The sequence below is a fragment of the Falco punctatus genome (assembly GCF_963210335.1).
Source record: "Falco punctatus genome assembly, chromosome: 5".
Lineage (NCBI taxonomy): Eukaryota > Metazoa > Chordata > Aves > Falconiformes > Falconidae > Falco > Falco punctatus.
In genome coordinates, this window is record NC_137584.1 from 37205172 (window position 1) to 37230794 (window position 25623).

General features: G+C 43.6%; 1 protein-coding gene across 7 annotated transcripts in view; it reads left to right on the forward strand.

Annotated features, from left to right (window-relative positions):
• The window catches only part of KLHL29 (kelch like family member 29), a 410536-nt gene that overhangs the window by 347754 nt on the left and 37159 nt on the right, over window positions 1–25623 (forward strand). For all 7 annotated transcript variants that reach the window (XR_013928324.1, XM_080388502.1, XM_080388499.1 and 4 more), the window contains 4 exons: window positions 1878–2077; window positions 8533–8792; window positions 21612–21810; window positions 24452–24634. Coding sequence is in view for 6 of the 7 variants with exons in the window: in XM_080388502.1 (XP_080244628.1) it covers window positions 1878–2077; window positions 8533–8792; window positions 21612–21810; window positions 24452–24634 (842 nt within the window). In the remaining variant the exon portion in view is untranslated. The remainder of the gene's footprint in view (window positions 1–1877; window positions 2078–8532; window positions 8793–21611; window positions 21811–24451; window positions 24635–25623) is intronic.

Genomic DNA, 25623 nt, shown 5'->3' on the forward strand with positions numbered 1-25623 from the left:
TTAATTCAGTATAATTTTCTTTTTGTCCAATAATTTCACAAGCACTAATCCACACTTCAAATGCAGGAAATACTCTGATCCCCAAATTGTTCAGCACTTCATGCAGGAAAAACCGTAGGCCACAGTCATGAAACTCCTAGAGGATGGCTGCTGGCTTCCTGTGGCAGAGCTGGTTGTTGTTTTCCCCCCTCTCCCTTCTCTGCTCTAACCATTTTGTCTGTCTAGCTTGTCTTGTATTCAGTTTTCAAAGCAATTGCCATGAAGGGCTTCCTTTTTTTAGTGCCTAAAAGGGAACAATAGATTTTTAGAATAAGCATATATGTATGTATATTTTATATGACCATCTGTATATGCCTATCATATCTGTCATATCTATACTTTAGTATAACATACAGAGAAATTCATGCTAAACAGAAATTAATATTTATTATTGTTATTTTTTATGAAAAGGTCTTTAAATGTATTCTTAAATGCACATGACATTTAAAATTATTCCAGTGCTAGATTCCTGAAAAAGTAGATGACCTTTTCTCTTGAAATTGGAGAGTGACTTTTCCTTAACAGTTATATTATGCACAGAAGATAAGATGTTAACCAAGATGTTAAAATGTATTGTTTCCCTTTGAAAGCTAATCCCATTACTCATTTTCATTAATATTGGCTCATTCATTTTTCTTTCCCTTTCCTTTCCTTTCCCCCTTTCCTTTCCTTTCCTTTCCTTTCCTTTCCTTTCCTTTCCTTTCCTTTCCTTTCCTTTCCTTTCCTTTCCTTTCCTTTCCTTTCCTTTCCTTTCCTTTCCTTTCCTTTCCTTTCCTTTCCTTTCCTTTCCTTTCCTTTCCTTTCCTTTCCTTTCCTTTCCTTTCCTTTCCTTTCCTTTCCTTTCCTTTCCTTCCCTTCCCTTCCCTTCCCTTCCCTTCCCTTCCCTTCCCTTCCCTTCCCTTCCCTTCCCTTCCCTTCCCTTCCCTTCCCTTCCCTTCCCTTCCCTTCCCTTCCCTTCCCTTCCCTTCCCTTCCCTTCCCTTCCCTTCCCTTCCCTTCCCTTCCCTTCCCTTCCCTTTCCTTTCCTTTCCTTTCCTTTCCTTTCCTTCCCTTTCCTTCCCTTTCCTTCCCTTTCCTTCCCTTTCCTTTCCTTCCCTTTCCTTCCCTTCCCTTTCCTTTCCTTCCCTTTCCTTTCCTTCCCTTTCCTTTCCTTCCCTTTCCTTCCCTTTCCTTCCCTTTCCTTCCCTTTCCTTTCCTTTCCTTCCCTTTCCTTCCCTTTCCTTCCCTTTCCTTCCCTTTCCTTCCCTTTCCTTCCCTTTCCTTCCCTTTCCTTTCCTTTCCCTTTCCTTTCCTTTCCTTTCCTTTCCTTTCCTTTCCTTTCCTTTCCTTTCCTTTCCTTTCCTTTCCTTTCCTTTCCTTTCCTTTCCTTTCCTTTCCTTTCCTTTCCTTTCCTTTCCTTTCCTTTCCTTTCCTTTCCTTTCCTTTCCTTTCCTTTCCTTTCCTTTCCTTTCCTTTCCTTTCCTTTCCTTTCCTTTCCTTTCCTTTCCTTTCCTTTCCTTTCCTTTCCTTTCCTTTCCTTTCCTTTCCTTTCCTTTCCTTTCCTTTCCTTTCCTTTCCTTTCCTTTCCTTTCCTTTCCTTTCGCAACTGTTTTTGCATGAAAATGCAGTGTAGCAATAAACAGAATTTTCGTAAGACTTGCTTGAAGACTCTTCTCTTTCAGATCCAGTTAAAGTTTTTAAGTTGAGTTGTTTTAAAATTCATATTCTTCAGTTCCGTAAACAAAAATAATGGAGAAATATAATGAGGTGCAAAGCGAATTTCTAGCCCTCACTAATCAATGAATGCCAACAAAATGGGTATGGTGTAATGTCCGTAATTGAATTGTCTGCTGTTACCAGGTCACCACGAGACAGTAGCAGAAGTGGGGAGAAGCTGGAACTGGCCATGTCCAACCTCACTGCGGATGTCCTGGAGTTACTCCTGGAGTTTGTTTATACAGGTTCTTTGATCATAGATTCAGCCAATGCAAAAACCCTACTGGAAGCTGCCAGCAAGTTCCAGTTCCATACTTTCTGTAAAGTCTGCGTTTCATTTCTAGGTAAGAATCACTCCATCTAGTGAGGTTTTAAGGTTTGTAAGCCTTTCTTCTAACAACTCTTAAAATATAATTAAGAAACCCAAGACTAAATATAATAAAAAAGCATTATTTGTTTGGGTTGAGATTTGAATTTAAAACACTGACACGGTGGCCAGTGGAAAATTACGTAGATAAGTGTAGCCTGTTGTTTGAGTGGCAGCTGCTTTCACATCTTGGATAGGCGATTTTGTTGGGCCTAGTTTCATACTTGGTATTAAGATGACATCTTGTTTCCCAGAGGCTGATCTCTGCACAGATACCGGGCTGTAACACACAGGTTGGTTATAACCATGACAGAAAATGTTGGGTGCTACACCAGGCCAGCTTGGTCAAGCACTAGAAGAGTTGGAGGTGGACTCCCACAGAGGAGTCAGAATCTGCAGTTTTCTTGCATCTGTGAGAAAATCCTTCACATGTCCAATGTTGGTGCAAACAAGATCTGGTTGAACTACTCCAGGCTGAATTTTCACAGGGTTTGTTATTTTGTGGAGCTATGGTCTAATGTCTATGTGTCATCGCAAAGGTGGGTGGGAGTGAAAGGTTGCTGTGCCCACCGCGGTAAGTAGTGTGCCCTGGCTGCAGGAGAGTGTTTGCTCCAGCGAGGGTGTACAGAGCAACATCGTCACCAGTGCCTCTGCCCATTCTCTCATGGCCATGAGAAGCTTGTTCTTCTTGCCCGCAGCACCATGTCATCCTGCTCCTTTCATTTTCTATATGTTTTTCAGCACAGACTATTTCAAAACAGTGCAAGGTTTATGGCTCAGTTAGCTAAGCTTTACTGGTCTGAACTGGAGCCAGCCAGCCCCACTTCTGTCATGGCAGAAGAGAAGCCAGAACTGGAGCTGAACTGAAACACATGTTGGTTCAAATTCCTGCCTGTATCACATGCCACTCCTTCACTGACATGGCTATAATATCAATTAATAAGACAGTAATAATTTACAATTTTTAACGCAATTTTATTAATACAGAAACTGTGAGCTTGATCTAATATGACTTACTTCCCATGTCCAAGTTCCAAATATCTTTTTTTTTGACATCTAGTTTCTTCTTGGGCTCCCTTGACTCCTAGCTTGGTATGAGAGTTGTCATTCACTCTGGAACCCAAACGAACTGTAGGTTCTTCTTGGGCATTTCACATTTAAAATTGACATCTACAATTGCAGAATGTGGAAGGTGTGAGTTTAAGAAGACTTGCATTCAGTAAAAAAAAAAAAAAAACCAAAAAAAAAAACCAACAAAACCCACCAACCTCAAATGATTCTAGTTTACTACTGTGTTAATCTTCATTGCTAAGCTGGGCTGCTGGCAAGACGAGTGGCTTGACTAGGCTGGTACAATGCAGGCATAAGTAAAGAACCTATGGTACTGCATTCTCTTCTTCCCGACTTCTTATAAGTCATTTGTTTAAAAGTCTGTTCACAAATAGATGGGTAATGGTGAAATGAAATTTATGCTTTGCAGTCCCACGTGTTGGCTGTGCAACTTGAATGAGGGCTCTATCTCCAGCATTCCTTTCCCCCAGCTTCCCTTCACCACCTTTTAAACGTGATTAGATCTTGCAACCTTTCCCGGAGCAGGAGATCTGTTTAATTTGTGCTATCTCTAAAGATTCAGCCACAAAACCAAAATACATTTGTTTCCCTAAATCAATGTGAGATTTCTCTTTTCCGATAGTTAATATTTGAATTCAGTGAACCATGTTATGGTATGAAATAGTAGAGTTGGTTATAAGTTCAGTGATATATGGGGAGTCTCATTTGGAGAATTCATGGAGTGTAATTGCTTATTTTTATTTATAGCTGTGACTGGATTGCTATACAGAGATAGTAGAGCATTTGCTGTCTAAAAAGTTTAGGGAAAGGCATTTTGTCTTCTCTGTAGCTGTGTATTTTTCTTTTTATCGCAGCCCCTGCTACTCCCCACAAAGTAAAAATATGGTAAAAATCAGGGATTTTTCCAGCATTTCTGGAGGATTCACCAGTATAATGAGTGATTCTTTCCCATCAGTGGCCACGTCTAATTAGTGAGAGAAGTAGAGGGAAGTCCAGAGACGCCCAAAGAAGTAAAAGCTCCAAATTAATAGGTCTGTTCAGCATAGCACAGCACCGTCTCAGAGGAAAGTCAGGACATCCTTTTTTAGCTGTGGAGCTCCAGCCGGGTCCTAACTGGTTGATGTCCAGGCAGCCCTTGTGTCTGTATCCTGGGCCTCTCAGCAGTGTTGGGCAGAGCCACCCCAAAATCTGCTTGCATTTTCTGGTGGAAAGATGCTGCAAAATGTGTCAGGAAAATTCTTTCTTTTCAACAGAAGATTTCTTAACCAGCTTCACCAGGCTAATTATAGCCACATTCTCTCTCTCCTCCACATGCTGTCTCCTCTGCTTTTGTCTAGACCATGAGAAATGACAACAGCTTTATGCTGACTGATGCAATGATGCTGACAAGTTCATGCAGGCACCATATGATAACTGGGCAAATGTTTGCAAACTGGTCAGGACATCATAGGTATTTCCTCCATTCCTCCTTCATATGGCTGAAGACAAGGGGTTTTTTCTTTTTTTCTTTTTTTTTCATGTTTGTTTTATACTATCATCACAGTGATGTCTTAAATTGGATTTCAGGTGATTCACTTGTATCATGGTTTGGACCCACGATGCAGGCACCCTCATCACAGGAGTGAACAAATTCTGAGCTTGTACTTCAGCCTGCTGCTGATAAAATAAAAAATCTTCTTCCTTAAAGAAGTTGGTGGAACCTGTTAGATTCATCGAGCAGAATAGGAAAGAGCTGGAGCTCTGAATTTTCTTAGTCTCCTGGGCAAAGGACACAAAGTTTGCAAAGAGTACAAGAGGGAGCTATGAGAAAAACTGGACGGTGTACCAGTGATGAGACCTACATGGACAGGCATAAGCATCTGAGGAAAGAAGAGGCCTTTATGGTCCTTATGAATTTGAGAGAAAGTATTATGGGTAAATTTTTGTTCAAGGCAATGAACTTTGAGCCAGCTGGAGAACCACACTGCCAAGCACTGGCGAAACTGAAGTATCAACTATATCTGGAGATAGGAGAAATGAGGAACATTGTCACAGGGAAAGTGAAATCTTTCGGATGATGCATGTATATCCAGAAGTCTTCCACCTATCTCCTATCTTCACATGCTTTTGACACTAGTAGGAGTACCTGAGGAATAAGAGCCCCATCAGAATGTACACAGAGTATCATGAGGAAATGCACATTTTATGCTAATTTTAGTGATAACCAAGTCATCATGTAGAAAGCATATCTAAGTGAAAATACAGTACTTAGTGCACACAGAGAGGGCTTACATCCACCGCTGAGCTTCCATCATACTGTTACCACAATCTCACTGAGTAATCCTTCCTGTGTACCCTCTATCTCTTAACTTTATCTCAAGTTGTCCCGCTCCCAGAAATGCAATCTTAGCAGTCTGCCTGGCTGTTATTTCATGATGACTCAGCACAAGATCCCACTGCAAAATTACTTCTAACACAAGTAGAGAATATCGGCTGCTGATCTGCAATATTGTGACATACATAGAAAAAAATATGCTTTCCAGCTCTGGCTGAAACCATTGAGAACCTGCTAGATTACATCTGATGTCCTTAAAGGCCACTCATAATTCTGTTACAAATGTCCTGAGCATTGGGAATAGCTTCACAGGCAGCAGTCGTGTTTGGAATGAACTCAAGGTGAGACTCCACAAAATGTGTTGTTACAAGCCCAGTGTCACTCTGGCAAAACCAGCAATTATTGTAAACATGTCAGCATTCAAAGGAAAATGGCTCAGGAACAGATGGAGCAGAACTGGTCCTTAGCAGTCTTTGTCATTTTGGCATCCAGAAGTGCCCCTGGATTGCAGTCACTTGGGATGGGCTATATCCTATAGCATATATTATACAGCATATACGTAGTCATGTAGGCTCCCTTTATAGTCAGTGAAGAGTAACAGGCATTGGTAGGGCATGATTCAGCTCATCCTGAAGTTGTTATCCAAAATATTACAAGATTGCTTCTTGGAATTGTTTATGAGTGTACAGGAATTCGGATGTGATTGCTCAGTTGCAGCATAGACAGCTGGAGTCAAGAGGTCAATCTTGCCCCCAGATTTTGAGTCGAAGATGAAAAATGGAGGGTGTGTTTTTTCTGTTCACAGGATAGATTTTCTGTACCTTCTGTAGCTGTTGCCCCAGCCTGTCTTGCTCACCTGCAATGAATGCCTCTAGTTCACATGCCAGCCCTCATCTTAAAAGGACATCACAGTGCTCACCTTGCTGTGGTGCTCATCACATCAGAAGGGATGAAGTGCAATTAAGTGTGTCACCAGCCTCCTGGACATACCCTAGTCTGCATCTCCCTGGGACTTCTCCCTAAATGGCCTTACTTGCTGAATCAGACAGGGATAACATCATTTCGGTCTGCCACTGAGCGGTTTCTCGGGGAAGAGGGAGTGAAGGTCAAAGGAACAACACGGAGCTGTTTGGAAACTGGTGTAACAGGCTACATCAGTCAGCCAGCGTTGTTAGAGGTAGAAAACCCAGTCCAGATCGGAGGAAACCAGTCATGACCAGTGCTTTTTCTGCCCTACGCCACAGGCTTAGCTGTGGATGGTAAGGGAATCTCTCCTGATAGAGGCAGACCCAGTCCCTTGAAGGTGAAGAGTCATTCTTGCAAGTCTTTTCCATCATGTGCTAGTAAACAGTTGCTTAATGAGTCAAACTTGATTATTACCTTTATTATAAACCCTGTGAGGGTAAGGTGGAGCTGTATCAGATTCATCTTTGACTTGAGAGTTTGCCAAGTGGTGGTGAGAGTTTTGGGCTCTGTTAGATTATTATTTTACCCCCAGCTGTATGTATACGTGAAACTGTGCCAACAGAGAGAACCAAGGAACCTGGAAGAGGTTTTGAGTTTGTTTGGGTTTGGGGTTTTTTTTTTTGAAAATAAGAAATTTTGGGAAGTTTGTGTTTCACAGCTATCAGTTTGCAGCCTGCTGATAGCAAACAGTGCCGCTGCTCCAGTCTGGTTAAGGAAATGGGCTTCTTGGAGTCAGTACAACCAACTGATGCAAAATGAGATAACCTGGTTTCAAGATTGCTTGATCTGTAAAAGAAATAAGAAGAATTACGGAAAAGAAAAAAGAAGAAAAAAACACACCAAAAAAACCAAACATAAAAACTCCTAATCTCAAACCAGGTTAAAAGAAAAAAGAGGACATAATCCTATTTTAATAAAAGCTATATATAGATAGTGTGCAGGTTTTAAATCTGATGAAGGTAGAAGCTGGGTGTAGCTTTCCCCGGCATTTCCAGCTGAGGCAATCTGATGGGAGTTTTGTTTGAAGAGATGTGGGTCCATCACACATTCCTGTCCAGGGCTCTGAAATAGTGCACGAGGATATGACAGTGCCCAAATGTGATATACTTCTCCTCTGACAGCACAGAAGCCTGCCACTGGTACTGATGCTTTTGTGATCTATTGCAGTCTGTCTCTCTCTTGTTTTTATCTCGGCCCTTTATCTTAAAAGAATATATTTCGCCTATTAGTAGTGGTTTGGTTAACAAAAGCTGATAAGAATCTGAGAATTCCCCTTAGAAATGTCTGAAATCGGTGGGGTTTTCTTCATAATAGCTGAAAAGGAAAAAAGTACGGTCAAATGTATGGTGTAGCACACTTTTAACGCAAAGCTACACACTGTGCCGTTACTTCTGTTTGCTGGGTAGGAGATAATGCTGTCTCCTCTGTGCATGATTTTCTTTGAAACGCACTACACAACATTTAACAGAAGGCGTTAGTATAATCGGTGTTTTGCATAAGGGATGTCATCACATTCAGCAGCAACAAAGTTCCTTTGGAAAAAAAAAAAAAAAAGAGGGGGAGAGGATTTCTTTTTATTTGAAGTAGCTTCGTAGCTGAACAGGGCAAAAATTACCATAACGCGACTACAGCATCCTCAGAAATGTCCTTAGTGCTGTTTGCATTTATTCTTAAGTGTCTGCACTGGCGTTTACATCTTTGCTGTTTTTTAAAGCAACATCGTAGGTGGTAGAAATAGCAGCAGTCTCCTGGCTGGATTCCTGTCCCTTGGGAAGCCCCAGATACTACTATTATGTCAGGAGGTTTCCCCAATGCCTAGTGAAGGCTTACATGAAAAGCAGACTCAGAAAGTGCATTTCTCACCCCATTCTCATCTCAGTTGTTAGATAGACACTGATTTTTGTACTTTAAACCTCAGTCCTGAAGTAACCCAGGGTGCTGCTTCTAATTAACTCCCTGAAATTAATTAGGGTTGAAGATACGTCCGTGGCACTTACATTTTCCATTCTTCCGGTAAAAACGTGAATCTTGCTTTTAATAATTCTCATTGCTTTGTTTTTTGGGGTTTTTTCTCCTTTTAGAAAAACAGCTGACTGCTAGCAACTGCTTAGGAATATTAGCCATGGCTGAAGCCATGCAGTGCACTGAACTGTACAACATGGCCAAAGCGTATGCCCTGCAAATTTTCCCAGAGGTGGCAAACCAAGAAGAGATCCTTAATATCTCAAAAGACGACTTCATTTCCTACATGTCCAATGACAGCCTGAACACCAAAGCGGAGGAGCTGGTGTATGAAACAGTGATAAAGTGGATTAAGAAGGACGCTGCGATCAGAGCTCAGGTAAAAATAATCTCAGCAAGCCTCACTCCGCTCCATTACCATGAATGCCTCTATTAAAATAGAAACCATCCCCATGCAATTTTAAACATGAGGGTGCGTAGGAGATGGGATGGGCAGTTCAGATAAAAAAAGAGAAAGGGAATGCAGGCTATGCACAAAATGTATGTAATTTCAAAATCTGATCCCCATATCTGATTATTTAGAATCAAAGACTCGTTTGTGACATGCATGGTGCAAAGCTAGGGCCTCGAGTTGTTGCCTGCAAGCCGGTCAGAGATAAATTCGGAAGGATTAGAGTTGTGTGAGATGCTGCTTTAAGAAAGGGATGCATTTTATTAACAGTGGGAAATAAAAAACTGTCAGAAAATCTGTATTTCTTTTGATGCCACATACTGAATGAGTATAACTTCAGTACATTAAAAAAAAAGATTCCGTATCTTTACTGGCTGCTTAGATAACCCCTTGTGTATTCTATATTTATTAGAGTTAGCCTTTCCTCAACTATCTGAGCTATGCAGTCTGTTCTTGACTGAAGAAACTGAGTGTGTTACTTTGCCCAGCACTGTCTCCAGATAAAAGCTAGAAGAAATGATTGTTAGGAGGCTGATGATTGTGCTGGGGACCAGAAGACATCCCTGGTGATAGTTAAAAGCATGCCACTTACCTTCAGTGCGGCTCTTGCAAGTCAGCTTTTGTGGGCAGTGAATTGTGGTGGACTAAACCCAAAACCTCTCCTTTTGGAGGCCAGTTCTGCCAACAAAGCCCAGAAGGGGGACGTTTTCTCCCATTCCCCTACTTTGGAGGCCAAAGCTTCTGGTCTATCCTGGCAAGACCAACTTCTGTTGAACCCCAGTCACAGTTTTGGTTGGTTTAAGGACAGCCCAGTTGCTTATGGACCAGACTGGGACTCAGGGAAGCACTTGGCCACACATTGTTGATGCTGTCTCACATCAGGAAAGGCTGTACCTTCTTGATTTAAATGGGAATTCAAGCATCTAAACATACAATGGGGTATTAAATGCATCTTTGCGTGTGATCAGGAGCAGATGCACCTCCATCCCTCACCTGGAAAGTGGGAGGAATAGCAATTCCCAACCTCACCAGGCAGCTGGATGAGGGTAGGGACATTAAGGACAGTAGGGTACTCCATGCCAGGCCAAGCCTGACTGCCTGTGCTGCCCCTGCCAGCAGCCTGCAGCCCCCAGGGCCTTTGTCCAAACTTGTCCTGCCCTGTGTGAGCAGGTGATGTAGCTCAGCAGGGCAGTCCTGTGGTGGGGACCTGCCGCTCTCTCTGACCACCTCCTCCATGTGCCAGAGATGCCATTTAGTATTGCCCAATATTATTATTGCACAGAACATTTACAGAATATCATTGACTTATTGAAATGGGTGCCTTTTTGGCTCTTGCTGGCCTTGAAAAGCACACTGTTCTACAGACTATTTCACTACTTGCTTACAGTTTGATGACAGCAGTCAATGCTGTGCAGCTCTCAGCTCTGAACCTAATGCAACCTTGGGGATTATTCCCAAGGGCCAGGTACAGGAGCCCTGCGGCAGGAGCCCATCTGCATGGTACAAACAGAAAGTGTCACCCACCAGGCGGTTCAAGTTACATTTTCAAAATTGCTGATTTAAATATTTCCTTCTGCACCTGCTGCGGTAATGTTATGAACTTATTTTTTATAGCGATGGCTTTTCGTGCCCCTTCTTGCTGCTGCCACCACTGCCATCTCCTCTCTTCCTTTCATGTTGCAGTTGGGTTGCTTTTTTAGGTTGTTTTTTTTTCCAAGTTTCCTTCCCCTCTGTCCTGGTTCTGCAGTGCCTTTGTAGTTTACAATGGCAGTTTTATTTGCTTCTCAAAATTTCTCTGTGATGCTTTAGTTTTGTGCATTGCTTTACAAGGGCTTTAAATTTTTAATTTGTGTTTATCCAGAGATGAGGGTCTTGAATAAATTAATATTAAAGATACCAAGCAGATAACTATTTTCATGCCCAATCCTACCACTAAACTAGTTACTTTGGATTGTGGCTCTCACTTTTTTTGTACTCTGTGCACTGCTTGATCTATTATAAAGCTCTTAGTTAAATAGGTACTTATTTTCTGTAAGTCGGAACTCATACATACCATGAAAAGTACCATCTTTACAATAATGACTTCTTCATTTTTAGAGCTCAGGAACAAATAGCTCTGATGGTGGATAGGAGGGAAGATAGGCCTAAATAATCTTATTTCTGATAAAGATGATGAGTGAAAATTTGTGCTTGTTCTGTGGCAAGGCCCACCGTGCCAGGAACTGCCCAAGCTCCTATGAGATGCACAGGCTGCTCAAAGCTTTGCAGAACTGGACAACCATGGCAATACCAAACACAGGGTGGACCTTGTTGCAGGAGCTGTGCATGGATATTTTGACTTTATTAACAGTTTGGTGAGATGGATTCACTCAGCTCCCTTTAGACTCTTTGGGGTGGGCAACCAGCACATGGAGGACACCAGTGCAGAAACAGAATTGTTGCTTCTGCACCCAGCCGGTGGGAGCAGTTGGGACAGTTGCTGGATAGGTTTTAGCCATGTACTGCAACAGCCCCAGAGCATCACTCCTGCTCTACTGCATTCCTCAGGTAACTGGCCTGGTTTTATTTCTCTCTCCCAAAGTCAGTCCTGGCAGTTAAATCTTAAACCCTAGAAATCCAGGCCCTGCATTTGCTTTGTATCTCCCCTCTCCCCATCTCCTTTTGCCTGACAGGCTAGGATCTATCATCAAGTTTTTATTTTCAGTAACTCCAATGGCAGGTGATTAAAATATGTCTTTGGCAGCTTCTTCCAAGCTTCCAAAGGTGGATGTCTGCCAGAAACAGGGAAAGGTCTGTGCTCCTTGTCTCACCTGCATGTCCATCCTCCCTGGCAAAGCCTGGCAGGGGCTCGCTCAGCAGAGACATCCCCACAGAGGAGCTTGGAAAAGGAGCCTTCTAAATCTGCACCCCCTGCCCCCACAGCAGTTGCAGCCCTCCAAAACTCCTTGGGCTTTTAATGGCTTTGTGTTACTCTAGAGTGCAAGCTTACACCTGGGGACAGTAAGTCTCACCACTTGTGTTCCCCACACCCACAGCTCCTTGTGCCACTCTTACAACAACTTATCCATCACTGCCTCCCCTGCTGGCCAGCCTCTGGGAAGGAGACTTTTAATGGAGCCTCCCATTCTCCTGGAAGGGCATTGAGTTTGCTATCTTCCTGCTCTTCTCTGCCTTGCTAAAAGCTCTGCTTCAGGTATCTAATTGTTTCTGCTTTTATTAATTCTCTCCCCACCAGGCTGGAGGTCAGTGGCAGGGAAGGAACTAGGATTTGCTTGCAAGGCAAGCTGAAAAGCTGCGCTCTGACTGACTTTTAATTTTGGAAATTATGCTCATACAAAGTCTTACGGTACTTATAAAAGTCATCTGTGGCATTACAAAAGACAGCACCCGAGCCTTGTTACAAAGAGAGAATAACAGTGCTTTAAAGGTTACTGATCCATCTACATAAGACAAAGAGGCAGTTCAGAAAATGACATATGTTAAGCTAGGATTTGGTAAATAACTGTATCCAGCGTATTGGAGCAGTGTGCCAGCTCATACGGTAAAGTTTATGAAGCTATTTTAGTGCTGCTGGTAGTGCAGTCACGTAAAATTGGTGTAACCAAAGAAGCAGCCTGTGATGTGAGATCTGGATGAGGTAGGTAATTTCCTGTACCAGCGGACACAGCGTGCTGCTTGTAGGAGCCCTCTTGATTACTTGTCACTGAGTGGAAAGCCTGCAGCCGACTGACAGATCTGGAAGAGCTGAATCTACTGTGTTTTTCTACTTATTTCTCTTCCTGACTGATGGACAAGATTGTAGGGTTTATCCTAACAGTTATCCCCTTGATAAGTTTATTACAACTCCGGCGAACTCATGCAAAAAATACATTGTATAATGGAGGCTTTACTGTCTGGAAACAAGCACGGTCTGAGCTGTCTGAACAAGCAAAGATTTCTACCGGGCCTCAAGCAGTCTCCACTTGAGCTCATCCCCCAGCTCTCTGCACGGCCTTGGGTAGGTTGTTTCACCCTTTTGCCCCCATTTCTTACACTATAAGCTGGAGGGAAGTGATGCCTTCCACGTGGGCTGTTGGGAGGATTCGGTGGATAAGGAGCTGTATTGCCCACTGGTGCTAACGACAGCCAGAGTTAGTCACTAACGACTGCAGAGATGCAGTCATGCCCAGCGTCAGCGCGGGGTGGGGAAGATGTGAATGTGCTGGATGTGCAGCATTGCTGCCTGCTCAGAGCACAGACGTATCAAAGCTCATTGGAAACTTTCCCACCTTCTGCTCCAAGTCCAAAGTTGTATCTGCTTTCTCTGATTTAAAAAACATAGTAACACATTTATTAATAACAGAAAGCCTGGGAAAACAAGACTCCCAGTTGCATGAAGCTTCCCTCTCGCCCTGAGGAGGGATGAAAAGTGAGGAGAGGACAAACATTTTAACAAGTTGCCTGAAGTACTGCTGGAAGAGAGGCTGGTACTGCAGCGAGGAGTGACAGACAAGAGGCTCAGCTGAATGGCAGTCATTTTCTGTAGCGCTCTGCAAGGACATAATATAATCATGTGCCATTTTTTCAAACCCTGTTTAAAATCGCGGTGTCCAGCAGCAAAATGAAATGTCTGTACCATAAAGGGATTAACAAGCCGCCTATGAACTTGTGTCCTCAGAGGCAAATTTGTCTAAACAGCATCTTCGTGGTGCCTGAGAACCAAAGATGCGTAGACAAATTGGAGATAATTTAGAGAAGAGCAACAGAAATGACTAAAAGACTGAAGGAACTGATGTGAGGGAAAAAAAAAAAAAGATTAAAAGATGTGAATATGCATGACTTGACCTAATGACAACTAAAGAGGGATAAAGGTCTACAAGTGTGTGAAGCCCCAAGGAGAGGAGTTACCGGGAAGGATGCAAGGGGTGTAACAATAGTAGGGACCACTGGGATGAATTTGAGACATAGCAAATTAGTCTAAGCAAACACAAAACCCACCTGAAAGCCCTGTATCTGTCAGTGAGGGCAGGAAAAGGTGATGGAGGGAAGGAGAAGAGGATTTATGTCAAAAATGCTACAAATGCCCATGAGCTATATTTTGGAAGTGACAGAGAATGGGAGTTCTGAGGCAGGATCCTACAGAGGAGAAGGTGTTGGTAACCGTGAGAGAGCAGATGAAAGATCCCTGGTCTACAGTTAGGCTGTTGAGATGGCGGCATAATTTCTCAGGTATGTTTTAAAAAGTCTCCAAAGTTATGCAGAAGAGTAACTCGCTGCAAGAAAATGGAGAATCTGACAGGGAACAATCACAATCCCAACTTTGCTCTGCAGTGACAGGAGGGTAGTGATATATTCAGAAGCTGATACCCAATACCAGCATGTACAAATTACTTGAATTCATCATAATAGGAAATTAATTGATCAATCAATGTACTTAAGGGCATTAAGCTTCAGGAAAGCAGGGTTGGAGTAAGTATGAAAAGGAAGCTTCCAAGGGAGCCTAAGTGAATTAGGCACTAACAGTCTATTACAGTTCAGTTTGGCTTCTTTGAAAAGCCCACACTACCCTGATGCTTTGAAATCCATTTGTGGGAAGAGCAGACAAATTCAAAAAGATGCCATAATGAAAGTGCAAGAAGCTCCAATTTCTCTGAAAGTGAAAAATGCAAGGGATGAGTGGTAACCCCTGTGATTTCCCAGAGACAGGCTGCTCAAAGAGCTCAGATTTAAATGAAGCTTTTGCAGACACACTTAGAGACTGTATAGGCTTATAGAGGGAGAAGAAAAGGCAGCAGCAGGAACAGATTCAGTGCAGGAACATGCCCTTAGCTATATAGTGGAGGAAAAAAATGCATTAAATATAACAAAAAAAAAAAGTAGACACAGGTGACATTAGCAGTTCCGTTCCTTAAATTCTCCCCTTACAAAAATTTTAGGTTTTTTTTAAAGGGATACCCTTGACTGAAAATCTACTGAATTATTTCTCTGAAGTTTAAATTGGTTTGAGGAGTTCTCTTGTCTCCCAGTCCTCTTAGTCTCTTCATTTGTGGCTTTTCCAACACATTTTCCTATTTTTTACAAAATATTTCTCTGCTGAAACAACCTTACAAAGACACAGGTCAGCAAGCAGCTCCTCACACATGCTCAGTTGCATTGCCTTGTGCTGCACGTGGCCCCAGCGCTCAGGACCAACCTCAAGTAACAAAATCGTTCTATACCATAGGCAAGAAGCATTTCAGAGAATTATTGCATGTGGATTCGTGTGTCAGTGTGTTGTTGGGAGGGATGTGTCATGAGTTTACTTGGTTCTATGAAGTGTCTTAGAAGCTTCAGCCATTTTGTTGTTGGCAGTGTGCTTTTGTGGTGCATCTGTGTGCATACCTGTGTTTGAATAGGTGACTGCCCATAAACAAAAGAAAGGCCACTCCCCTCTGCAGCAACCTTTGGGGGAACTTAGAGAGTTTTATTTGATAAGAGTTTAGTCAGCAAGCTAGAGATTGCATGGTAAGAGTGAAGGTTTTTTAAGCCTTAGTATCAGGTAATCTCCAAGTATGATGGACCAATGATTTATCTTCCTGCATATTTAAAAACCTCGTCATATTACTGCTAGAAATACCTTCCCGTGTGCTGCTTTGCAAACAGTTCGGAGAAGAGGACAGCAGCTCATTTTACCCGGCGCTGATGACATTACAGTGTTTAGTCAGCTGTGCTGCCATAAACATGTCACATTGAAGCCTTATTTCAGCAAGACAGAGGGGCTGCTCCTTTCTTCTTGCTAGGCATGAGATTTATGCACGTGGCATCCTGCCACCGAGCCACCAGCTGAACCCAGTGCCTGTGAATCAGATTTTCTGCCACATGTTTATCTCATGATATTATGAGGCTGTCAGCTGACATGCTACCAAGCCTTTTTGTTTAATCTAAAGGCACCATTGCAATTCCAAGAAGTCAATATGGGTAATTAATAAATATACCAAGTGCACCAGAGAGATTAGGTTGGGTTTGGATATGACCTTGGGTGTAGAAATGTGCAGGAGGTTACTGGAAACACAGTGTGTCTCATAATACCCAGGGGTTAGATGTCTCAAAGCAAGTACCCTCGTTACCGAGTAGCAGGGCAGGGCGGTGAAAATCTAGCCCAAAAAGGCTTATTTCTGAGAATGGCAAAGCAGGGCACCAGCAGCTTTGGCTTCCCCAAACCAGCCAGTTCCCTGCTGAGCTTGCATTTTGTAAACTTGGAGCCGGCAATATTTTGAGTATCAGGTTGGGTAACCTGCTGGGGAAGCCTGGGCTGGGCTGGAGGTGGTTGCAGGGAGAGACTGCTCCTGTCACCACTCTGGTGTGCCTTCTCATGTGGCCGCCACGCCATATCCCCAGCCATCACGATCGGCACAGCCCACTGGGAGGTTCATAACCTGGCCACCAGGTAGGCATCGAAGGCTAGAAGCTGCTGGTTTAGAGGGTTTGGGTGGCGGGTTTTAATGGAGTGCCCTCTTCTCATTTGAAGGAGTTTTATGCAGTGGGGAACTGATTCTGCTTCGGATCTGTCCCTGCTGGCTTCTGCTATCTGAGGTGGTCCTTGCTACAGCTCTGGGATTAGGCCAGTGCAAGACAAGGGGCAAGTTTACATGAGACAATATAAATCTCCTTCGTAGCTCTCAGATGAATCAGATATATTCTTACTTCTTAACGTTTTTAAAAACGCTATTGGAATTATGCAAAAAGAGCTGAAACGGCAGTTTGTTGCAGCAAACCCTGTCATAACGTGGGTAATTGAACTTCTGTATTTGTATTTCTAGCTGAAGCCTGTTTCTTTAGGCGGATAGCACAAAGGGTCCTTTGTAGGAAGAACAGTAAGCTAGAGCGACAGATGAGTTATAAGGCATAAGGGAAATATTATTTTAACCTCTCTGGGCATTACTTCAAAAATGTTAAAAATCTTCAGAGCTTTCCAGTGTAGCACTTAAGAAGCAGGAAATTTGACTCTGTAGCAGTAAACGTATTTCCTTTTAAAACTAACTGTATGCTGTTGTAGCCCAAGTCTATGCAGGAGCACTCTGATAGTCCTTTTGGTGAATACCTGTGAGGATTTTACTGGATTTGAGAACTGAAAATAAAAAGATTGTTTTTAATGTGATACTGAAGAGAGTTTTGTAACTGAGACTTAGGAGATACCAGAACAAAGCCCACTTGCAAGGAAGCGTTCATAACACTGATATAATTAGTAGGAGAAGAAATGCCACGAAAAGTTTAGCAAAGTAAATGTCCTCACTCAAACTACCAACCAGGAACAAAAATAAAAACGCATTCAGCTGTTTTGTAATCTAGTTTGCTTGAGCTCTGGCCTGCCTACTGAGATGGGAGTTAACACAGATGAACAGATTACTAGGGAAAGGCTTGAAAGAGTCAGCTTCAAGGTATAGTGGATCGTGCTGATCATATATCCCTCTGAGTTAACGCTGACCCAATGATAACATTTAGGCTTCCTCTTAGCACGATTGTGACCTTCTGAGCACAGCACCCAGGGCAAATAGACGTGAAAATTCCCACCAGATGGGAGAATTAATCACCCTCCAGTCTGGGTTGATGTCTAGTTGTAGACATCTCAATGGGACATGGTCTGAGGAACACACTCCCTTTCCCAGGAGCTGATGGCTCACAGTTTTAGGCCAGAAGGGGACACTGATACTCTGTCTCCCCTGGTGTGTGATACATCCTCTCAGCTCAGATTGCTGTGAGGACTGTGCTAAGTGTGTTGACTAAATCTCTAGTAATTATAACATGAGTTTACACATGTCTAACTGACAAGTAAATACTTGCTTGTATGTACCTATTTAGGTGTCCAAATCATGAGCTGAATCTCTCCCCTGAAATGTTTAGGTAATTAAGGAAAGATAAGATCTCCTAAGATTTTTCTTTTCCTGTTTTTACAAAACGCACTTGTGATTGCTTTCAGTGTCTTGAAGCAGGCCAGATAGCATCTCTCAAAAGTTGCTGCTGTGCTGTGTCCACAGTGACTGTTCAAAAAGCCTTTGCTAATGTGGTAGCGGTGCCCTGGCTCCTGCAGAATCACCCTGGCTGTGCATGGTGCCATGGGGGTAGCCGGCAGCATCACCGCTCAGCAAGGAGTTCATGGACTAGAACCTTTGCTGGTGCAAAACCCAAGCATCTCCCTTCATCCAGCATCCAACGGGAGCTCTACTGAGGCTCATGTCACCTGAAAAACCAATCCTGACAGTGTTCAAAAAGTTCTCTAGCACTTTAAACAATAAATCTGTTAGATTTTTGCATAACGGTGTCCCTTTTCAAGGAGATGAGGCATGGTGTTCCATGTTTATGAGTTGTTAACTCCTAATTCTAGGCCAGAAGGGGCATTAATATTCTCTGCTTCACCCTGGCATGTGATGCAGATTGTAGAGTAGTCATAAGTGATTCCTAGCAAAGACCTAAGAAGTATTTCTACTTGTCCAGCCAGCGCCTGCAGCCAAGTAGCGAGAAGAAAACATCCCCAGGGTTACAGGCACAAACTACAACTCCAGGGACCCGAGGTTGTTGTCTGCTGAACTTGGCAATGTGCCTTGTGCAGGTATTCTTCTGTTTTAATAAAAGCTAGTAACATCAATAGGTGCAGTAGCTATTTCATGGCTGTATGAGGAACAACGGAAAGACGACAGAGAATGGAGAGCAAATAACAAATGGTGAGGAGGTTGAAATGCTTTACAGTGCTTATTTCAGTCTAAATGAAAAGTATAATAGTAACAGGATATTTAGTACAATCATAGCTAACGGCACTAGGAAGCCTTCGTAAGAGAGAATCCAAAAGAATAAGGCTGCTGATTGCCTAAATCACTTGAATATTCTTAAATCAGTGAGGCTAAATGAAATTCACCCTTGACTATAGTGCTTAAAAGAGATGGTGCGAAAAGCCGTTGGTTCATAAAAGCCTCTCCTGTCTTCTAGAGATGCGATGGTACGTCCTCTTCAAATCGCTTGGTGAAAAACACTGCGATTATATGTACCCTTAATGCTATCAGTGATGAGCCCGAGTCGCGACTGCGTGCGGTCGTGCACACACACACATACACACACAGCTGGCTTTTTCTAGCTGTTTGAGCAAAGGGAAGAAGAAGAGTGAGAAGTGACATCGGTTTTGATACGTGATATTAACTTTCAAGCTGATGAAGGGGAGCAACGTGTTCTAATTATTATTCCCCTTCAAAATAAGCCACGAGCTCAGACAAAAGAGGGAGGGGGAATCCAAGAGAGAAACATAATCACATTTTCTCACTTATCTAATTAAAGCAAGGTGGGCGAGAGGGAGAGCTCACCATGCTTAGCCAGTGGTGCTGCCCCATTTATTCTGGGGAAGGTGGGACATGCAGGCAGTCGTTCTGCTGGGCCCATGGGAATCTTCTGTCACTGCCGGAGGGGAGCTCTCTTCCCAATGTTGATTCACACTCAGCTTCGGGACATCATGGTGCCTGTCAAACCCCATATCCTAATTTAGTGGCACAGCTGTTAGCACCTGTGTTTCGCATTGCTTTGTGTTGCAGCTGCTTCCAGCACAGACCTGCCTTGGGAGCATCAGGGGCAGTTCTGGCACGTCCCACCACACAGACGGAAGGTGCTGGCTCCACTATACACCATATATTTTACAACTTTATTTAAACTGCCCTTTAGCGACTCGTACTGCTTCCTGAGCAGCCTGTAGTGGGGATTAACCTCCCCCGTGGGGGTTGTCTGGCTCGTACCCAGTATACCCACTATCCACATTATTCCCATGTCCTAATGCCACGTTTCGTCTTGGCTCTCATGTAAGGTTAAACGCCCCCAACCTTCTTAAAAAAAGCACTTCCTGAAATCAGAGCTTTACCACCCACTGCCATATGTCCACTGCTCCCTCTCCTACAAGGTACCATTTAATGGCATTACGGTATCTGCAGCCAAGTGCCTGACGTTTGTGACTCCAGGGGAGGGGAGCAGCCGTTTTACCTCCTAGAGAGCGCCTTGGAAGTGGATTTCAGCAAGGGAAAAGAGAGGAGTTTCTTCTTGTCTGGTTTGGAGGCTGATGAAGTGATTTCAAGCCCTGCTCGGCCCTGTGCCACACCAGAGCTAACAGTGAAAAGCCATGATTTCGCGGTTCATATGGGTTAGGGTTTTTTCAGAAGACAAGCACTGTCACTTTTCCATCCCTTTTGTTTCACCCAAACAACTTTTTGATCCCCAAACAACTGCAGAGTGGACAGGCCTCAACTCTTCAGGCTGTACCTAAAATTTTCGACCCAGGTGTTGAAGCGGGCTGGTGAGCAAGGGGCTGGGAGTCGGGCTCCCTGCTGCCATGGTCCCGCAGGCACATGTGGGGCTCAGCCCCCTTGTTACCTCCTTGCTTTGACTGAGCTTGCACCAGGCTGACGTGGCTGTCCTGCAGGAGAGCAGTGGGAATTGCTCTTGGGAGGAGAAATCCTCAGTTTTCCTCCTAAATGAAGCCTACTTCTTCAATTTGGGTGGGGAAAGGGGCAGTCCTGGGTGTCATTGCGTCCTTCCCTGCCTGGCCAGCCCATCAGCTGTCCCAGGCCACATCCCTGCCCTCCCATCTCACTCTGTCCGTGCCCCATTCCCATCCCTGCTCCTGCTGTGACTTGGCTCTCATGCTGCAGGGACAGGCATGCTGCTGAAATAGAAAGTGAGAGCCAAGCAGCTTCTGGAAGACCAGAGGCATCTGCAGGCCAGCAGATGCTGCTGGTGCCCAGCGTTTCTCAGGACCAGTCACATGGACCTCAGGGATATTTATTTGCATTCTGGCCTCAGTCCCAGTTGGGATCTTTGGATGCTGCTGCTATATGAATATTTATTACAACAGATAATTATCTTTTCTTGCTGCGCACCCTTAGTTTGCTTCTTGTTTGTGTGCATTGCTTCTCGAGAACCACATTTTCCTGTTATTCTGCTTTTCACTGTACTCTTGTGCTGTGTTGGGATATAACCAATTATATATAAAAAGAATAATCTGGGGATGGACTCTTGGTTTTTCGATTGCAGTTTTCTCTCTTGGGGTTTTGTTCTCCTTTAAGCTGTGTTCAGTGACAGACAGCTTCATTTGCTCAGGTGTCCTTTGCCCTCCAAGGTTTAATGTATTTATTTAGAAGATGAAACTTACTGTCAGTATTTGTATAGCACCCTCTGGAGTCTGACTTCCCCAAAATCTAGAACTACGCAATTTGTTTCTCCACCAAATAAACCTTACTAATTAAAAGATTTTTTAGCAAATTGGCTGATATTATTCAGTCTCTTCCATATCAGTTGTTGAAATCCACCCTATTTACCAGCTTTCAATTCACATTTATAGTGCCAGAAAAGAGTTGTTTTGGTTGGGTTTTTTACAGTGCAACTACGCTCACATTTCAAGATTAATTCAGAAAATGCAAAAGTTTACTCCGTGTTATGTTCATGGTTAAGTTCAGACTGAGTTCAGACTGAGGTTTTATTTCAAAAATCCCTCCACACACTGCTATATAACAAGAGTTGCCACCTTTTGAAGATTATTTTCAGTCTTCTGGGTCCAAAAGCAGCCTGGGTTGGGGAGCACGAGGTGCTGCAGTGTCTCTGTCCCACCCAGTCACTAGGTAGGGCTTGTATGCAGCATCCATGACAAGTGTCTTTCCAGGTTGGGTGACAGGAGACAGTTTGCAGGGAAGGAGGTGGAGATGCTGAGCAGCTGAACTCTGGCACGAAGGCTGCAGTGTGTTATTATTTTTCCCTCTCTCACAGTATGCTGCAGAGTTGCTGGCAGTGGTGCGCCTCCCCTTCATCCATCCCAGCTATCTGCTAAATGTTGTTGACAATGAGGAGTTGATAAAGTCTTCAGAGGCTTGCCGGGATCTAGTGAACGAAGCCAAACGTTATCACATGCTGCCGCATGCCCGACAAGAGATGCAGACGCCAAGGACCCGGCCCAGGCTCTCTGCAGGTAAAGCAAAACTTCCTTCAACAACACCATGTCCCCAGTGCAGCAGTTCCCAGGCATGGCCAGGACGTGCCCTGGGATGGAGCGCAGACCTTGGCCCCTTCTCGAAGCCTGGTGATATTTCAAGCTTGATTTTCCATTCCCACTTTGCTCAAGCATTTAGGAACCTATCCCAATGGTTAGATGCATGATTCTGAAACAAGATTTAAAAGAAAACTAATTTTTAAGAATTATTCTCTTCAGCAGAGACCAGAGTGTTCCCCTATCATCCTGAAAGTGAGCCCCTTGCCCTCCATGCCTCAGTTTCTCTAGCTGCAAAACTAGGTGAATAATTTGCTTCTTTGCCATTCAGCCTCTTGTGGGGAGAATCTGACTAATATTCATAAAACAGCCTCACTTTCACAGCCCGACTTAAATATATTATTTTCATATAGTAAGTCTTACAGTACCAGTTCAGCTGTCTGCTGCCTCCAAAACAAGTAGATCACCCACGATATATTCCCTTTTAAAAGCCCAACAGCTATAGAGAACCATGTCTGTTCAAGAAGTTTCTCACCCCATGAATGCATGCATTTTCCTTTTTGGAAAAATACATGAAACAAACCACAGCTCCCCAGTTTGCCAGCAAAGCCTGTATCATGGTAATGTGAGAAATGTCCTAAATATTTGCTGAACAGAGGGTGGTGCAAATATCATGTAGGAAAATTTTAGGAAAGCTGCATCCAAGAAGGAGTAAAATGAAACAGGTGAATTGTTTTAACATGCTGCCTGTACTTCTGCCTCTCGTAAGTACAATCACAAAGCCAAGCAAAACTTTATGTGACTACCAGTAATGCTAATGTGGCACAGAGATGGCATGTCAAACCGCGCATTTGCAGCTTCTGGAGACTGCCTCATCAAGGCACCTTTCAGAAGGATGAAGTGTAGAGGACTTTCAATAACAATCTACCCTAAAAAGTCTTTCATTGAAGACAACTAATGATGTGATGTTTGAAGGGATTTTTGAAAAGTGCTTATTTTATGTATATAAAATTGTAGGTGTAGTACGATCCATTTCCAGAAGCTTGTTGATGAGGGAAAAGTGATTCTCTTGGGGTAAGAGAGGGTGATTATAGTTTTTTAGGTCAGAGTCTAATTATATAGAATCATGTTATTTTGCATATCAACGGCATTCATGTAGGCACAAAGGATCTCTAAACACCCTTTGTGGACTCACTGCAGCATGTCACATGCCCTCTCGAGGTCATTGATTATAATCAAGTTATGTCTTGCGCAGGTGATTAGATTTTCTGGTATGGCACAAAAATAATGATCTCTTGTTACTAAGAAATATGTATTTAAAACTGTACAGCACTTTAACTTAATAACTTTTAAAAGAGTAACCTTGCTTGAATGACACAAATTTTTTGAAAATGCTAATGAAGAATGACGACAATCTGTTACTCTGAGGATGCACTTCTCTCTGCTGCAGTTCCTAATCTCTCTTGCTGGCAATCTCACTTCTGTGCCTGTGACCCTCCCTGGCCTGTGCACACTTCTCTGTAGGCTGGGCACTGTAACTCATCACAGCAACCGGTCCAGCCACAAGCACAGCTCCTGAAATGGTGATTCCTTCCAGTTTATGGCCTCGTGGTCCTGCTTGTGAGCCTACCTCTCCTGGCAACAGATTGCACTGGGGCTTACAACTGCTGCAGAAAGATTTTTAACACCTCTCCTAAATGCTAAATCCAAACTATCCCCAGCACTTGACTCTTGGGGTTAGAGCCATAAAATGTCCCAGAGTTAAACTGTGACCCCTCACTGCAGGGATGAGTCTGGAGTAACACTCAGATCAGATTTGACTCAGATCTGGCTGTGAAGTGAGAATTAAAACTTTTGATGTGTGGATTGCAAAAGTTTTGTCCATTTGCATGAACAAAGAATTTGACTTGCTGTACACCCCGCGTGTCATGGGCTTGGGGGAGCTGTTCAAGCACAGATAATTCTCAGTTAATAACTATATTAGGGCAGGAGCTATCTCAGTCACATTTCCTAGCACCTAGTAGTACACTAAGACCATAGTCCATGGTTGAGCACATAATCTATGTCTGGAAAACCTACTTTCTCTGGGAAAAGCACACAAAAAAACCCAAAAAACACCAACCCACCAGAAAATTATATTTTAATAGAGTACATGTGGAGAGATCACCCTAAACCTCCTCCAGACATTAGCTTTTAGTGTGAGAACACCTTCTTCAGGTTAAAGTCCAAACGTCTTTCCCTGGATAATAACCAAGCTCCAAGGCTATCACAATGCTTGACAAAATTCCCATTTTCTTCAGTGGAACAGGAATTTGCTACATGCAGGTCTCACTCAGTGTTGAAGTCAATGGACATCTTTACATGGAACTGCCTTTTTATTTCTTCCCCCTTCATGTTTTGCCCAGATGGCATGCTCCCTCCCAAGTTCTCCCAAGCATGTTCACCCACTGCTCACACACACACACAGACTCCCTTTTTTGTCACCCTTCTTGGTTTGATTGCGTGGTCTGAAACAGATTTATATACATTAAAATTACCCTGACTTCCAGCTATTTCTTGATAGGTTCCTGCCTGGTTGAGAGATGACACATTTTTATATTTTTTTGTCTTACTTGAATCCTAGGTGTAGCCGAGGTAATAGTCTTAGTTGGGGGTCGGCAGATGATTGGCATGAATCAACGTGCTTTAACAGCGGTCACTTGCTTAAATCCTCAAAACAACAAGTGGTACCCGTTGGCCAGCCTGCCTTTCTATGATCGGGAGTTTTTCAGTGTGGTCAGCGCTGGGGACAACATCTATCTCTCAGGTAAGCAGCAGATGTCATAGAAACATAGAATCACAGAATGCTTTGGGTCAGAAGGGACCTTAATGATCATTTAGGCCAACTCCCCCGCCATGGGCAGGAACACCTTCTACTAGACCAGGCTGCTCAAAGCCCTGTCCAACCTGGCCTTAAGCTTTTCCAGGGATGGGGCATCCACAGCTGCTCTGCGCAGCCTGTGCCAGTGTCTCACCACCCTCATTATAATAAATTATTTCCTTCTGTCCAATCTAAATGTGCCCTCTTTCAGTTTGAAACTGTTACCTCTGGTCCTTTCACTACAGGCTTTGGTTAAAAGCCTCTCTCCATCTTTCTTAGAAGCCCCCTTCAAGTACTGAAAGGACACAATAAGGTCTTCCCAGCACCACCTTTTCTGCAGGCTGAACAACACCAGCTTTCTCAGCCTGTTCTCACAGGAAAGATGTTCCAGCCCTCTGACCATAATGTACCACTCCTCTCAACCTACTCCAACAGGTCCGTGTCTTTCCTATGGTGGGGACCCCAGAGCTGAACAGAGCCGTACTCCAGGTGGGGTCTTAGGAGAGTGGAGGGGGACAGTCACCTCCCTTGATCTGCTGGTCACTTCTTTTGAGGTAGTCCAGGATACAGTTGGCTTTCTGGGCTGTCAACGCGCATTGCCAGCTCATTTCCAATTTTTTGTCCACCAGTATCCCCCAATCCTTCTCCACAGGGCTGCTTTCAATCCATTTGTCCCCCAGATTTACTGGGCTGGGAGAGAAGTTTTCTCCTTACAACATAGGCAGCACAGACAAAGAAGAACATGCTGGAGTTCTACCCAGCTGCTCCCGGGGAAAAAAATAAGACAAGTGGGAGGGAGGTTGGGAGAGAGGGATTTCCCTGCTTTTATCATTCTCCATTGCTCTGCAGCGTTAATGTTCCCCCAAAGCAGTCAACAGCAATATTTTGGAGTTGCAACATGAAGAAAATAGGTCTAACAACCATCAAGCATGCAA